The sequence below is a fragment of the Sinohyriopsis cumingii genome, chromosome 18 (assembly GCF_028554795.1).
Source record: "Sinohyriopsis cumingii isolate HCF-2022 chromosome 18, ASM2855479v2, whole genome shotgun sequence".
In the NCBI taxonomy this organism is placed as follows: domain Eukaryota; kingdom Metazoa; phylum Mollusca; class Bivalvia; order Unionida; family Unionidae; genus Sinohyriopsis; species Sinohyriopsis cumingii.
In genome coordinates, this window is record NC_142978.1 from 37,333,108 (window position 1) to 37,350,308 (window position 17,201).

At 36.0% G+C, this 17,201-nt stretch overlaps 1 protein-coding gene across 2 annotated transcripts in view; it reads left to right on the top strand.

Moving 5' to 3' along the window:
- Positions 1 to 17,201, top strand: part of LOC149776416 (3-ketoacyl-CoA thiolase B, peroxisomal-like) — a 40,616-nt gene that overhangs the window by 11,108 nt on the left and 12,307 nt on the right. For both annotated transcript variants that reach the window (XM_089940826.1, XM_089940827.1), the window contains exons 5-9: positions 1,786 to 1,828; positions 3,252 to 3,359; positions 9,709 to 9,789; positions 11,441 to 11,537; positions 16,711 to 16,804. In XM_089940826.1, the coding sequence (XP_089796952.1) occupies positions 1,786 to 1,828; positions 3,252 to 3,359; positions 9,709 to 9,789; positions 11,441 to 11,537; positions 16,711 to 16,804 (423 nt within the window). The remainder of the gene's footprint in view (positions 1 to 1,785; positions 1,829 to 3,251; positions 3,360 to 9,708; positions 9,790 to 11,440; positions 11,538 to 16,710; positions 16,805 to 17,201) is intronic.

The window sequence follows — 17,201 nt, forward strand, 5'->3', positions numbered from 1 at the left end:
AGATAGATCTTAGTACACATTAAGCATCATATATTTACTTACTTATGAATCAGTATGCATGTAAGTTTACCCTCTCTTGGTAATATGATAATTTCTCATATACCTGTACATGTGTACAGAGTCTGACAGTTTAGAATTAGACAATATATTTTCTTTTTTGTTCATTTGGAATTCATTTACCAAAAATGAAATTGTATTTTGTTTTTTTTTATTGGATGTAGCACTAGAACAAGGAAGTCAGTGATGTAGTAATATAGTACAGGTAGTCTGAGATATGAAATGAACACTGATCGTATAGAAATGTAAGAAATTGAAACCACCGACACTACACCTGGTCAACATAGTTATTGATAATTGGTGAAAAAGAAAAGAAAATTAAACCACTAATACTACACCTCTGGTTAATATGTTAGACCTCTGGTCAGTATGGTATATCTCTGGTCAGTATGGCTTATCTCTGGTCAGTATGCTGTACCTCTAGTCTCTGTGGTATAGCTCTGATAAATATGCTACACCCCTGGTAAATATGCTTTACCTCGGGTCAAAATGGCCAACCTCTGGTCAAATAAATATGCTATATCTCTGGTCAGTATGGCTATTGATGATTGGAAAAAAGAAAATAAATCATGACAGTTATTTGAAAGAATTACCCAAAATAATACTGTGTATTAAAATGTCGAAGTGTGATCTCATATTTTATAAGTCGAAAGCATGTACATTAACTCTCTGAAAAAACCCTGCTATTCTTTGAAATGGTATATGGGGAACCCAGTACACTTTATATATAGTCTTTTATCTCCTAATGTAATAGTTCTACTTGATATTCATTGGTCTCCATACAAAATCTGTAAAGCAGTTTAAATAAAGTTTGAAGTTTAGTTTAAATTTTGTAACTTTTCAAAAGAGACTACTTAGGTTTCAATAGTTTGTTTGCCAGGTGTCAGGATAATGTGATTGGGTGGGGCACGATGCCCCAGTTCTTGACATCACTATAAATTGCCACAATGCAGACATCGTAGCGATATAACTGAAAAAGTGTTAAAGCTTTATTAAAAATCCAAAATCCAAATGACACACACATACACGACCACCACAGTTTCCATTTCGACTATCTCGTTATAACTACTACTACCAAACAAGATTTCCTACATCATCTAGTTGGCCCGAATGAAACCAATGTGGCCACCATTTGTTGTGGCTTGTTCTGAATAGATGGTCATGTCAGAAGGGGTTTTCACTAAAAGACTTCTTTTATCTGTATGACCCGAAATAAAAATAGTATTGATGTTATGTCCAGTATAGTCACCATGTAGTCGATCTTAAAAATTTTGTTTTTGTTACTCCTGTGCAGATGATCATAGTAACACGGGGTTTTCATTAAAGACTTCATTTGATATATGGATTGTCGTAAATGAAAATGGTTGAGATTTGACTTTATAACATGGCCTGCTTTGGTCATCTCTACTCATCTTCAAATATGGTATATGTATTCACATGGGGGTTTTCAATATCTTGTTGGTCTGAAATGAAAATGGTACCCCTTAGACATCCAACATGGCTGTCATGAAGGCCATCTTGAAAATCATCTTATTGCTAATCCTCCTGAACAGACGGTCATATCAACATGGGCTTTTCACCAAAAAAAGCAAAAACATTGTTGGTCCTAAATTGGTATGTTTCCAATATGACACAAAATATTTCAGCCATGGCAGCTATTATAAAAATCTAGTCTTCACTGCTCCTCTTAAATGGCTGATGGCCATCCTTTTTTTTAATTATTTGCAGGTGGAATCAGAAATGGAGCTTATGACATAGGACTGGCTGCTGGGTATGTACAAAGGTGTAATTGATAATAGGATGTCAAGGACAAATGATGGAACTTGTTATGATTAAATAGTGTGGAGATAAGGGATGATTGTTGATGCTGCACTGAACTGTAAAGATTAAAATAATGTGTACTTAAAATGTACATTTGAAGTGTTTGTGACTCATTCAATTTTGTTTTGTTCAGTATCTTAATGGAGACATCTAACAAAAAATGATTTAATTACAAAGAAATTAGTTATTTTATTAATTTCAAGGTGTTTCATCATTTAAAAATTTCATTTTGTTGGTGATGTGGAAAAACAAGAGTCAGGGGAAAAAATATAGGACACTGATTTATTCTTCATTTTTTATGTCTCGCACTTTTTTTATATAGAAAATGGGTTATACATGTATTAAATTATGTCCATCTGTATAATCTTCTAATCTGTTCCTTCTTCTGTCCCTCCTACTTTCACTTCTGTATAATAACAATTCCTCATTTATTATTGTATTCAAACCAAATTTTAGCTTCAGGTTGCATGAGAGTTTGGCTAATTTAGAGTGTCAGTATTCTCCATCATCATTTAGTAGAGATTTAGCCCCTGATTATCAGACCAGTTTTAGCCCTTGATTGTCAGACCAGTTTTAGCCTGTGATTGTCAGATCAGTTTTAGCCCCTGATTGTCAGACCAACCCATTTTAGTTTCCACGTAATTATTTTTGCATTTTATTGTACTGATATTGAAAAGACCTTGACTGTATTGGATTGTCCACTTGTTACATCATCATTTAGCTGAATTATGGCCACATGTTGTGATACATATCAACTTTTATGTCTGCACAAGAACTCCATTACATATTATGGTGTCCACCTCAAATGCAGGAGATCTTAGGTTTGAACCCTGGCCAAGTCATATCAAAGACTTATAGAAATGGCACTTTCAGCTGCCTCATTTGGCACACAGCATTAAGAGGTTAGTGTTAGGACTGGTTGGCATAGTGTCAGAAAAATGTGTCTGGGTGGAAAATCATGCTACATGTCTGCAGTATGATGCCCAGGTGCTAGACATCACTATAAACTGCCACACTGCAGACATAGCAATATGACTGAAAAATTGTTAAAGTTAGGTTAAAAATCTAAATCACACACACATATTATGGTCATTTCAACAAATTTAGTAGGCAGCATGATATTGATGAGTTTGATTGTCATTGTTGCTGAGTTAGATTTGCAGCATGCTATATCATCTTTTAACAGAGTTATGGCCCCTGGTTGTCAGATTGTGTGTGTGTGTGTGTGTATCTCTCTCTCTCTCTCTCTCTCTCTCTCTCTCTCTCTTGTACAGGAACTCACCCCCACCATGCTCATTTCATTTACTGTATAACCATCATGTCATTCCCTTGAATTTGTTTGATTTTTGTTTCTTCTGTTCATCTTTTGGTAGGGTCGAGATGATGTCAAAAAATGCCATAGCAGACAGAAAACAGTTTTCAGAGCTTAATCCCAGAATTTTTGAGGTTGACAATGCAAAGAATTGCCTCATTCCAATGGGGTATGTACCATATATATGTATGTGTGTATGTGTGTGTTTGTGCACCTTAATTCTTGTAAATTTTTATACACAAATAGTAGTTATTTGTTTCAGAGTACAAATGTTATATCTCGAAAAAATGTATTGAAGTACTGACCATGTCCAGAATACAAAGGAATTGGACTTATTGTCCACATGACATAGGATACTTGCTGACCTAACATTGTCAGTTATAAATAAACACTTTTGGTCTCCTTTTGCTCTCAACTCATATATCTACCATGATTACAATAAATAAAAATGCTCAGAAAAATATTTGTTGTTATTGGTGTCTGGGAGAGAGAGAGATGGATGAAATAATACCATTGTGTTTGTGCCTGTAAATCAAGTTCATTCAGAGCTGGATGAAATAATACCATCATGTTGGTGTCTGTGTTAATGTTCATTCAGAGCTGGATGAAATAATACCATTGTGTTGGTGTCTGTGTTCATGTTCATTCAGAGCTGGATGAAATAATACCATTGTGTTGGTGTCTGTAAATCATGTTCATTCAGAGCTGGATGAAACAATACCATTGTGTTGGTGTCTGTGTTCATGTTCATTCAGAGCTGGATGAAATAATAACACTGTATTGGTGTCTGTAAATCATGTTCATTCAGAGCTGGATGAAATAATACCATTGTGTTGGTGTTTGTGTTCATGTTCATTCAGAGCTGGATGAAATAATACCACTGTATTGGTGTCTGTAAATCATGTTCATTCAGAGCTGGATGAAATAATACCATTGTGTTGGTGTCTGTGTTCGTGTTTTTTCAGAGCTGGATGAAACAATACCATTGTGTTGGTGTCTGTGTTCATGTTCATTCAGAGCTGGATGAAATAATACCACTGTATTGGTGTCTGTAAATCATGTTCATTCAGAGCTGGATGAAATAATACCATTGTGTTGGTGTCTGTGTTCATGTTTTTTCAGAGCTGGATGAAATAATACCATTGTGTTGGTGTCTGTGTTCGTGTTCATTTAGAGCTGGATGAAATAATACCATCATGTTGGTGTCTGTGTTCATGTTCATTCAGAGCTGGATGAAATAATACCATTGCGTTGGTGTTTGTGTTCATGTTCATTCATAGCTGGATGAAATAATACCACTGTATTGATGTCTGTAAATCATGTTCATTTAGAGCTGGATGAAATAATACCATTGTGTTGGTGTCTGTGTTCATGTTTTTTTAGAGCTGGATGAAACAATACCATTGTGTTGGTGTCTGTGTTCATGTTCATTCAGAGCTGGATGAAATAATACCACTGTATTGATGTCTGTAAATCATGTTCATTTAGAACTGGATGAAATAATACCATTGTGTTGGTGTCTGTGTTCATGTTTTTTCAGAGCTGGATGAAACAATACCATTGTGTTGGTGTCTGTGTTCATGTTCATTCAGAGCTGGATGAAATAATACCACTGTATTGATGTCTGTAAATCATGTTCATTCAGAGCTGGATGAAATAATACCATTGTGTTGGTGTCTGTGTTCATGTTTTTTCAGAGCTGGATGAAATAATACCATTGTATTGGTGTCTGTGTTCATGTTCATTCAGAGCTGGATGAAAGATACCATCATGTTGGTGTCTGTGTTCATGTTCATTCAGAGCTGGATGAAATAATACCATCGTGCTGTTGTCTGTGTTCATGTTCATTCAGAGCTGGATGAAATAATACCATTGTGTTGGTGTCTGTGTTCATGTTCATTCAGAGCTGGATGAAATAATACCATTGTGTTGGTGTCTGTGTTCATGTTCATTCAGAGCTGGATGAAATAATACCATTGTGTTGGTGTCTGTGTTCATGTTTTTTCAGAGCTGGATGAAATAATACCATTGTGTTGGTGTCTGTGTTCATGTTCATTCAGAGCTGGATGAAAGATACCATCGTGCTGGTGTCTGTGTTCATGTTCATTCAGAGCTTTTTAGTTTTTAACTGATGGCAATGTGATTAAGATGGTTGGAGTCACACTGGCTCATATTGTTGCTTACCTATAGTGCTTGAACATGTTAAAATTATGTGTCACTTTTATTCTGACATCAAACTACAATAAAAGTAGAGAGCTTGAAAATACTTTTTTTCAGTGAGTGTGAGAGAGGGATGGGTAAAACAATGTGTATCAGCATGTTAGATCATAAGGAGGTATTTATTGTTGACTTTCCAAGAGATAAAAAGATAGAGATTACATAGGCAATTTTAATCTTTATTGTTCAGTTACCTGATGATTGTGATCCTTTTGTACAAGGACCCTGCTATAGACCATTGTCAGTTAGCACCTATGATTCATTTATGTTTTAATTCTTATATCCTTTGTAAGAAGAACCTCACAGCTTTGCAGATTCCCACAGATAAGATCAGATTAGTGAGACTGTTGGTAAGAAAATGAAGCTATCTGTAGGGAAAGGAAAATATGTAAATGAGATATTGTAATAACATGTGATCACACATAATTTTTCTTTGTACATGCCAATAAAAATAGAAACGTTAAATGTAGTATTGATTTTCAAGAAAACGTTTTATTTGATAAGAAAGTATCAGTTGGATTCAGAACTCATTTTATAATGTACAAGCTGTGTTTTGTAACAAGGACATCCTTGTTAAAGCATGCTTATTAATGTTTGATGACTGAAACCAAGACCTTTATCATGAATATGTTTCCAAGGAAAATAGTACAAATATATAAAGATATTGTATAAATAAATAATTTACTGCGTGACTTTGCAGTTATGGTAGAAAATGACAAGATATTTGTGTATTACTATAAAAAAAATATCAAGACTACATGACCAGCAGTTTATGGTCTACACACATATATATGTACTAAGATACAAGTTTTATAGGAAAAGGAAACAACAGATTGAAGTACATTACACTGAATGAAGTACATCCCTTGGATTCAAAGCATAGCCACAACTGCACTCGACTGTAATGATATCTCCAGAATACAGTAATGAAGTTTCAGAAATAAAGCTTCAAAAAATTAATGTAATACGATAAAAACTGAGGTGTAGTTTGCTTTTGATGTAAGTGTCCTTACACCCCATTTTACAAAGCTACGGTAATCATGCTAATATTATGGAGTAAAAGGCAATTACACATCAGAGATCTAGTATAGCCACCAGACAAAATTCCCTTTTAACCCAAGCCAGTTTCATGGTTTTAATGATTAACTGGCCTGTATTGCTGTTGTTAAACAAAAGACTTCTATGCCAATTATAAACAACGGAGACGCTGAAACAATGAGCTTTCCACTGTGTTGAAAATTCTGATTTTGTTCTGACAGCCGAAACACAAAACTAAGATAGATTGATGATGATATGATGTGTATTTTTAGCCGTTATTATTAACAATCTTTCATGAACATTAATATTTATGTGAATATATGCTGGTTAATGCCTTGCACTGTGTTCCTTTTCATAAAGATTATTTCAATTTGTAAGATAACTTGTATCATTAAAAAAAGAGTAACTCGTGGGCATGTGAATCAACATAAATGAAACAGCTATTAAGAACTAGCTGAAATGTTGTCTGGATGAATGTGATTTGGTAAAAAAATGAATGAAGCAAAATCTATATATAATGTTTGGGATTTAAAGTGACACTAAGCATGGTTTGCACCATGTAAGTCCTGTATTTTTAGTATGGCCTGGTCTCCCAGATAAACTTTAACCAGCCTGTGGGCTATGAAGTCATTATTTACCTCTGCAATACATCAAGCAGGCACAATGTAAAGCTTTCAGATAATCTTGATGTTGTAATTGATAACAAGATATCAAAAAGGCTCATTGGTACGCTCCATGTTAATTGATAACAAGACATCAGGCATGCTAGTAAGCTCCAAGTTAATTGATGACAAGACATCAGGCATGCTGGTAAGCTCCAATTTAATTGATGACAAGACATCAGGCATGCTGGTAAGCTCCAAGTTAATTGATAATACATCAGGCATGCTTGTAAGCAACAATGTAGTTGATAAGAGGAAATCAGGCATGCTGGTAAGCTCCAAGTTAATTGATAACAAGACATCAGGCATGCTGGTAAGCTCCATGTTAATTGATAACAGGACATCAGACATGCTGGTAAGTTCCAAGTTAATTGATAACAAGACATCAGGCATGCTGGTAAGCTCCAAGTTAATTGATAACATGACATCAGGCATGCTGGTAAGCTCCAAGTTAATTGATAACAAGACATCAGGCATGCTGGTAAGCTCCAAGTTAATTGATAACAAGACATCAGGCATGCTGGTAAGCTCCAAGTTAATTGATAACAAGACATCAGGCATGCTGGTAAGCTCCAAGTTAATTGATAACAAGACATCAGGCATGCTGGTAAGCTCCAAGTTAATTGATAACAAGACATCAGGCAGGCACTCTGGCAAAGCTCCAAGATAATCATTATGTTCTAGGCCAAGTTTTAGAGTTGCTTTCCCTTCCACAACTTACAAGGCATGCTAGGATCAAGAAATGTGCCCTTAATATGGAATTTGTTTTTGTAGGAACATCATAAATGTTATTATTGGCCATCAAGTAAGGACAGGTACAGTTTCCTAAGAGGGTACTTTCAATGACATAGCTACTCATGGTTGGGCATCTATTGCAACATACTGTGTTTGGATTCCTTTGCCTTTTGGCTGTAGAACAATTACATTTGCAGAGACTTTGATTCCGTTTATCTTTAAAGCACATGGTATAGAAAGAAAACAGTTGATATCAATGAAATGTTAATTCATTTAAGAAATTTAATTACCATTTTGTGGTTGAACTTGCAGAGTGTGGCAGTATCATTATCATAGCAACATGGTATACTGTTGGGAGGGAAGGGTACATCTCCATGCCACGTCTTTAAAGGGACAACACTGAGCATAGACCCAGATTGGCCATCACAGAATTTCAGACACATCAGCTTCATGATGTTCAGTTAAGAGCAGATAATGGAATACACATAATAGTAACTGGTTTGAAGAACATAAAAATTCCTAACTTGAGTTTCCACTATTGACCAATCAGAAACAACCTTTAGAAATAACATCATTTGTGATTGGTCAAAACAAAATCTCAAGTTCAGAAGCTTTATACCAGGCCTCAGTTTCACTAAACATCTTAACTTTTCTTCCTTAATTTGAGGTTTTTGAATATCTTTTTATTGCTTTATTGGCAACAAAGAATTTTGTGATCAGACATTTAACTGTTATTAAGGATAAAAACTGAGTCATGATATCTTGAGGTCACCTGGAAGGAGGCTTGTTTTATCCTTAAGGAAATTTAAGGAATTTCTCAACTCATGTTTCAATAATATAAAGATTCAACCAAAAAATTGTGTCTTTTCTGCTTTTTCTGCCAATGCCACCAGAAATATCAAAAGGTGGATAATGTAAATCTCAAACTGAGGGAACTTTTGCAAAATTCAGTGAAATCAAGACCAGATCATCATGCTACAGCAGATCTTGATCTTCACTGTACAAGTACTGTCTGGCCAGGCCAAGACTTGACACAGATTCTCATTACATCTACTGTTTGGCCAGGCCAAGACTTGACACAGATTCTCAATACAAGTACTGTCTGGCCAGGCCAAGACTTGACACAGATTCTCAATACAAGTACTGTCTGGCCAGGCCAAGACTTGACACAGATTCTCAATACATCTACTGTCTGGCCAGGCCAAGACTTGACACAGGTTCTCAATACAAGTACTGTCTGGCCAGGCCAAGACTTGACACAGATTCTCAATACATCTACCGTCTGGCCAGGCCAAGACTTGACACAGATTCTCAATACATCTACTGTCTGGCCAGGCCAAGACTTGACACAGATTCTCAATACAAGTACTGTCTGGCCAGGCCATGACTTGACACAGATTCTCATTACATCTGCTGTCTGGCCAGGCAAAGACTTGACACAGATTCTCAATACAAGAACTGTCTGGCCAGGCCAAGACTTGACACAGATTCTCAATACAAGTACTGTCTGGCCAGGCCAATTCTAGACACAGATTCTCAATACAAGTACTGTCTGGCCAGGCCAAGACTTGACACAGATTCTCAGTGCATCTACTGTCTGACCAGGCTAGGCCGAGACTTGATACAGATCCTCAATACATCTACTGTCTGGCCAGGCCAAGACTTGACACAGATTCTCAATACAAGTACTGTCTGGCCAGGCCAATTCTAGACACAGATTCTCAATACAAGTACTGTCTGGCCAGGCCAAGACTTGACACAGATTCCCAAAAACAAATACTGTCTGGGCAAGCCAAAGCGAGATAAAAGCAGTTACAGTGTGTATCAGTGCTTATATTAATTTCTTAAATTGTTTTATTTCTTCAGAATAACATCAGAAAATGTGGCCAAGAAGTTCGGTATCACACGGGAAGAACAAGACAGATTTTCTTTAGAGTCACACAAAAGGTATGAGATCTGATATTAACCTCTGACACAGTGTAGTAACTGAATTCTTGATTTTTTTTCTAAAAAAGTTAAAGACCCTACAAATTCCATTTATTACTTCAAAAAGTATTTGAATTTGAGCTTCTATATCCCACTGTACAGTTATTACATACTTTTGAAAGAGAGACAGTCATATGGTGAAGTTGTTTTTATTTGCAACATGCACAGGGGAGAGAATGTTGGTATACTTCAATTCTACTTTCATGTATTTTGACTGAAATTATTTTAATGTGGTAATTATGCAAAATTAACTATTCTAAAGTACACCATCTTTAGAAGGTTTTTAGACTAGTGGAAATTGAATTTTGCCAGTGTGGGTATTATCAGCTTCTGAAAGTGCAATAAATGGTTTATAAATATAAAGAAAATAAAAATAATTATTGGCTCATTTTTCCCAATTTACATTTGAAGTCAAGAAAATGAAAATGATGAAGTGGAGCTAGCATTCTTTTGATAGGTGCACATCTGAAGTAAGGCCAAGCTGTATACTCTGCAAATCAAATTACACACTTCAGTCATACGCCAAAATAAAGGGACTTGACAGTTCTTTTAATAATGCCTAACGTTAACTAAGTTTTTTTTTTTAAATTGCTAGGATTACCAGTAAGGAAAATCTAGGAAATTCTTTATCTTTAAATATGAAACTCTATGCAAATTATGATACTGTAGAGCAGAACCTTAAAGGTCCTTGAAAAGTCCTTGATACTTTAATTAACCATTGTAGATAATACAAAGGAAGTTATCAGTGTAAAATAAATGGTAGTAAGGACAAATAATGACATTATATCTATTCAACCATTCTTTGATTTGTTATATACCTGCCAGAAGGGTGGAGCATATATTGTTAAGATATCTGTCAGTTCATCTGTGACCCGGTTTTTACCTGCACATTACCTTTTGTTTCACACCTTCTACTTTACTGTACTTATTGGATTGATTGCACATGGAGTAGGAAAGAAGCCTATTGAGTTTGGGGCAAACAAAATCAAGACCGCAATGACAAGAAAAATGCTTTCTGCATAATAATGTTTGCCCAGCATCACAGACTGGCTTGCACTTGGGAAAGGAAAAAGCCTATTGATTGTAGGGTATAAAGGTCAAAGGTCACTGACTAAATGAATATAAATAGGCTATGCACAATAACTTTATTTTTACATCACATGCTTGGACTGAACCTTGTGGATGGCTTGCACTTGGAGTAGAATAGAGACCTAATATTGCATTTTGGATCAGAAGATTAAAGGTCAAGGTCACACTGGCAGAAAAATGGAAAATAATTTCTGCACAGAAGTGTCAGTTATTAACCATGTACCTCACAGAACTTTTGCATGACTCACCTTTTTGTACGTTTTAGGGTGCTGAAACCTGCAAGTAAAGTTTTTGAAATAATTTTTATAAGCCTTAAAACATTATTTAATCTTGAATTAGACTCTATAATTGGCTCTCATTTTTATTCACTGAACTTCTGTTGCAGATTTTTATTTTTATGGTAGCAAAAGATTGCTGCTCATTCATTTCTGTTGTCATAATTTTTATTTTAAAAAAATTTGTTCACAAAATTTTGAAATATTTTGGTTCAATATGGTACTAAAAAGAATATTTTAAATTGTAGGGCAGCCAGAGCTCAAGAACAAGGCCTGTTTAATGCAGAGATCATTCCTGTTGCAGTCAATGTCGTGGATAAAGATGGGAATGAGAGAGCTGTTACAGTGAGTACATCGGTGTAGGGGCAATGATTCCAGTTTTTTAGCTGGTGGGATGCGATTGAAATCCATCCCAGAATACAATTTTTGTTCTTTATTTTATACAAAAATTTGACATGTTAATTGAAGGTTTACTAGCCCTGTTTAGCCTAGATATAGTTTGGCATGAAGATTTTCCTCTTCTAATTTTATTCATTATAAAGTTATACTGTTATTATGTAAGCAAGAGCAAAATGAGCATAATTAGCTTATTTTCATGCTTAACATCAATATGAATGTACCATTTTATTCAGATCATTATACATAATTATATGAAAATAAAAAAAATAATTGCAAACATTTTTATATTTGCTTTAAGGTGGCACTCTACAGTTTCGTATTTTGCATGGGGTTAGAATTTTAAAGAAAAAGACTTTCTCCAGGTTTCTTCGCTGGTTATACCGGCTATTTAAAAAAGACATTGTATATCTTAGGTATTGTTCCAAGAACCTTTAATTCCCTTTATTTTGGTGTATGATTGTTGGGTGTAATATGGGTTAAAGAGTATAAGCTTGGCTTTACATAAGATATGCACTGTAGATGTAGGCTTCATCATCTTTGTCCAAAGACAATGACACTTGCCCACAAGTCTCCTCATCAGTATTAGATATTACTTAATGTACTGGCTTCAACTGAGTAAGTTTTCTGCCTACTACCACCAGAGGTCTTTCCTCCTCTGTACAACAGCTGCCTGGTTCCAGCATCAGTTGAATATTGACTAAAATGCAAGACTCTACTTTCAAATTACTTCCACAGTCTGGCAGAGTTACTGACATTCTGCACTGCTTTTATTGATAATTACAAGACCCAAGTGTCGGCTAACTCTTTTTCTCACAAAGACGTCTTCCCTTGGCAGTTCTATAAGTCCCACTGCTGTTTCTAGGCATTTATTCCATATAATTCTTTTTTTGTGCACATTTTTGTTTATTCTTTTCTTCATTTCATAGATGACAACACTAAATGCAGGCAACTCAGAGTTGTGAAGGACGTTCATGAAACATGTCTGCTCCGTTCCAAATGCTCTTCATCACACACTTTTTAGGTGTATGATGCATGAACAAAGAATACATTGTCATGTTCTTAAGAAACAACTCAAGGGCCACAAAAAGAGATCATTATATATTTCTTATCAGCATGAAGAGCTAAGTTAACACACCATGTCAGCATCACTCCAAAGTCAAATTGGTGGTGTTTAGCCGACTCCTCCACCCCCCACACCCCAACATGAAGATACAGAAAATAGCACCAGATATTAATGCAGTTGGAATGAGATGGGTTTCCAATAAAGAGTTGGAGTCATACATGCTCTCTCTAATCAGTAAGGCTTTATTGTTATGATTGTCAACAATGGAACAGGAAAAAAATTTTCATAATCCTATTGGGGATAAGCCTTTAACAACACATACAAAGGGATCCACAGTGGCTCAGTAGTTAGCATTCTAACTCACAACCAATTGACTCGATGGACCACACAGGGTCTAATTGACTTATACAGATGGATGAATTGCCATACCGTACAACCATCATGGCATTTATCATTGGAGATGTGCCAGTCTGACTGTCCACCAACTGGTCCAGCCATTTGAATATGCAATATACGAATACAATGGTCATGAGTTGGTTATTTTGGACAGGTGAGCCAGTCAACCTAGCCATCCACATAATCTGACATTTGTGGTATCTTATGCTGAACATACAGCTCAGTGGGACCAAACATCACTGTGCCTCTTCATTGCCAACTTCATAGGGCCAAGAAAAACCATCTGAACCAGCTGCACTGATCTGGCATTATAATATACCAACATTATTTATGGACAAAATGATGCACTCTGATGATAAAGTGGGCAGTGGAGATTGTATAAAAGCTGTACACTTAAAGTTTCTGGTGATGAAGTCAAACTGCAGAATAAATTGAGACCCCAGCAAGCTCATCCAATTCATTTTTGGTCCAAAATGCAAGATGAAGACAGCAAGTCCATCGATCTTTCAGTGCTACACAACAATTACATGATCAGTCTAGACCTGTCTGATGCATATTTTCACATTCCAATTCATATGGCATCACATAAATATCTTTACTTTGCTTTAATTCACATATCAGGGCAAAGTATATCAATTCTGAGCTCTTCCTATTCCTTTGGGTCTCCATAGAAACTTTAGACTGTATAATCCCAAGGTCCAGGACAACTATCTCCAGATTGACAGCAATATTCCTGAACAATATCCTTGGTAAGTTTGGTTTTGGTCCAGGATATGAGCAGCCTTCTTGCCCTCAGTCTATGGCAGAAAATAAATATCACAACGTAATAGCTCACCTCCTCAACATGTTATCCATTTCTGTATTGAGGTTTTCACACAGCTCAATCTTGTACATCATCCTCCCTAATTCATCAAAAAATATTGGTCGTATTTTAGAAACGATTTAAAACAAAACATTTATCTTGACTAGGGAGTTTCTTCATCACCTTGGCCTATTCAATGTCAAACCACTCAATGCCTCCTATTATCACTAGGGTGACTTCTTTCTCTTTCTCTTTGAAGACAAGCAGTTGGCCCCCATCACCATAAGTGATACCAGTCGGTGATCTAGAACACCTTCTGGCATCATGGACAAGGCAATATTGGACACAACAAGGACCTTTCTGACTTGCTGTCCAGTTTTGAGTTATCCAGACCATGCACAATCACATTATTCCCAAAATGGCATCTCTACTGGGTGTTGATGTTGCTTATTATCCAAGTCTGAGCTCCTGTCATCAGCATCCATCAGTCATCATTATAAGACATGCTTTCTGATAGCACTGGCCTCATCATGCAGAGTCAGTGAGCTACATGCCCTTTCAGTGGACCTGAATTGCATGCAGTTCCGTATCCAAGGATGAGTTGTCCTAATGACACAACCCAGCAACCCAATCTTATGGTTATGTAAAATAATTTGCCGTTAATAAGCAATCAGCCATTAACTATTTGTCACCTCTCCTTAATTGATATGTCAAGAGGCAGAGCTCCAGGAACCTGTACATGCTTTTAAAAAAAACTATTTGAAGCATGCCAGACCAGCTGTTTTTCTGCCTGTCAGGTCCAGAAAGCATTACATAATGATTGCTAACTAGTAGGTAGAAAGGAGGAGTTAACCTATAAGAGTTACTTCCCTTTGTGTGTGGGGTGTATGTATATACAGTAGTCCCCCTCTTTTAAGGCCACCCCTACTGCAGCAGGAAAGTGGACTTATAATGAGGGCTGTCTTTCTAGAGGGGGATGACAAATGTGAATAGTAAATACATATGAAGAAAGTCACAAGTACATTTAATTTTAAAACATTTAATATTTTCATTAAAATATCACATGCATATTGTGAAATAAATGAAAAACAAACTGTTTCATCATTTTCAAAAGAATGTTATGAATAACCATTGATATAGTTTTAAAACTGTCTTTATAATTATGTTACAGATCACATCATCTGTCACTCTGTTGATAACAGTCTAAAAAACAAACCAGTCTCATCACAATTAAAAATATTCTTGCTGTCATACCCCCTACATATTTCATTTAGTCTTTTGTTCCAATCTTTGATATCTTCATTATTAACATCAGCTGATTCTCCACTAAGGACAGAACACTTAATATTGTGTCGCACTTGAAATTTGTGCAACCATCCGTTACTTGCATTAAAGTCGTTGTATTCAAATTCAAATGACATAATTGTTGCTTTTTTCATGTCATTCAATACAAACATCTCCTGGCTCAAACAATCTTCCTTTCTCCGTCCATTTCACCTTCCCGCTTATGCAGAATTGTTTCCTTATCTTTCACGATATTGTTTATCTGAGTCCTCGACCCCCCACCCCCCCGAACCTCTCAATCAGTTGATATACTTTAACTTTCTCTCCTAAATTGATAATTTTTCTTTTCCTCGATGACATGTTGATCTTTTTGCAGTAAGTTATTCATCTTGCCAACTACAATACTGATAAAACAAATTTTGTATGCATCTAAACAAATTGTCATGTGTTTTTAAAGGAAGTGATCTTGTCATGTGATTCGTTAGTCGCAGTCTGGTACCCTATTGTTTTTATATATTTCTTTGCACTAAGTGAGTGAAGCCAAAACAGCTTCTATATGTACCATTTAACATCACGCAGACAGTTATTGTCAGTAGTAATTGCCACTAGTTATCAAAGTGAACATCTTACTAAGGGAAGCCATAAAGACTATCAAACCATTTTCCTGCTGACTTGTGTATTGTACATCAATGCTGCCACTTCTCAGCTGTTACTACTGTTCAATAATTGTAATCTTAACAATTATCAGAGTGACTAAACCGGACATATTATGATAACAAAGCAGTAAGGCTAATTGGATTACATGTACTTACCCTTTTGTATGGATTAAAATTTGAGTCTTTCTCGGCTTTATGGAATAAATGTGGCTTCTCGTGAGGCGTAAATGATATAATATTAACCTTAGTGGTACATGTACTTTAATCGGGAAACAGAAATCTGTTTACTTAACACACGTTATGAATAAAATACTGGTTCTGGATACATCTCAAAATAAAATGTGGCTGCTTGTGAGGGGTAAGTTTTATATTATTGCACTAATATGCTGGCCTTTCATGAGGGGTACTTTTGAACACAAACTCGTCGGTGCCAACGGATTCTGGCCGCAAGGAGCAGGTGGCCGCTGGTCATTGGGGCTGTTCAAGAGGGGGACTACTGTATATGTATGTATGTGTGTGTGTGTGTGTGTGTGTGTGTATATATACACACACACACACAAAGATGCGTTTTTTCTTAATTCAGGGATGGATGGATTTGGAGGTAGGAGGTAGCAGAGAAAGTTATCCTAATGTAATGTGTTCATGTAAGTATTATTGGAGAAACAAGTTACTAAATGATTTACTTTCACTCGTATGAGATAATGGACTGACTTCAGAACCTGCTTCTTGTTTTTAATAGGATCGTTGATGTGGATAATCATTGATCTAGATAAACTTTAATCTGGACTAGGTCCAAGTCTTCTCGTGAATCCAGATAATGGTTGTTTTACTGTAACAGTAAAGAACACTATAGCAGTGGTCAAGTGCAGGTACGAGACAATGGTTAATGAAAACTGGTTAATTTCTTCCTGATTGCAGGTAACTAAGGATGAAGGTGTTAGAGCAGAAACCACAATGGAAATTCTAGGAAAGCTACGACCAGCATTTGAAGAGGGAGGCTCAACCACTGCAGGTACTGTAATTGAGAACAAAATGTAATTTTCTTTAGAAGAAAGTTTGCTCTGTTGCTAGACAGCTACATTTGCAATAAATTTCTTTCAGTTATAGATCACAAAAATTTGAATAACTTTTTCAAGGTCAGAAATAAGTGCCTGAATTAACTTGAACACATTCCTTCCCATCGTGTAAACACAAGCAGTCCATGAGTGGTTTTGTTATATTTGTAACTCATCAGAGTAAAAAATTCTTGTTGATACAATGGTTCAACAGATCACCACTTGTTGATATAATGTTTATATACCCCTAGCCACCAGTGCAGCCACTTTTTAGGCCATGTGACATAAACACCACATGTTTATTTTTGTCAGTAATATCACAAAGTAAGGTTTTGCAGCCAGTGAATTCAGTTT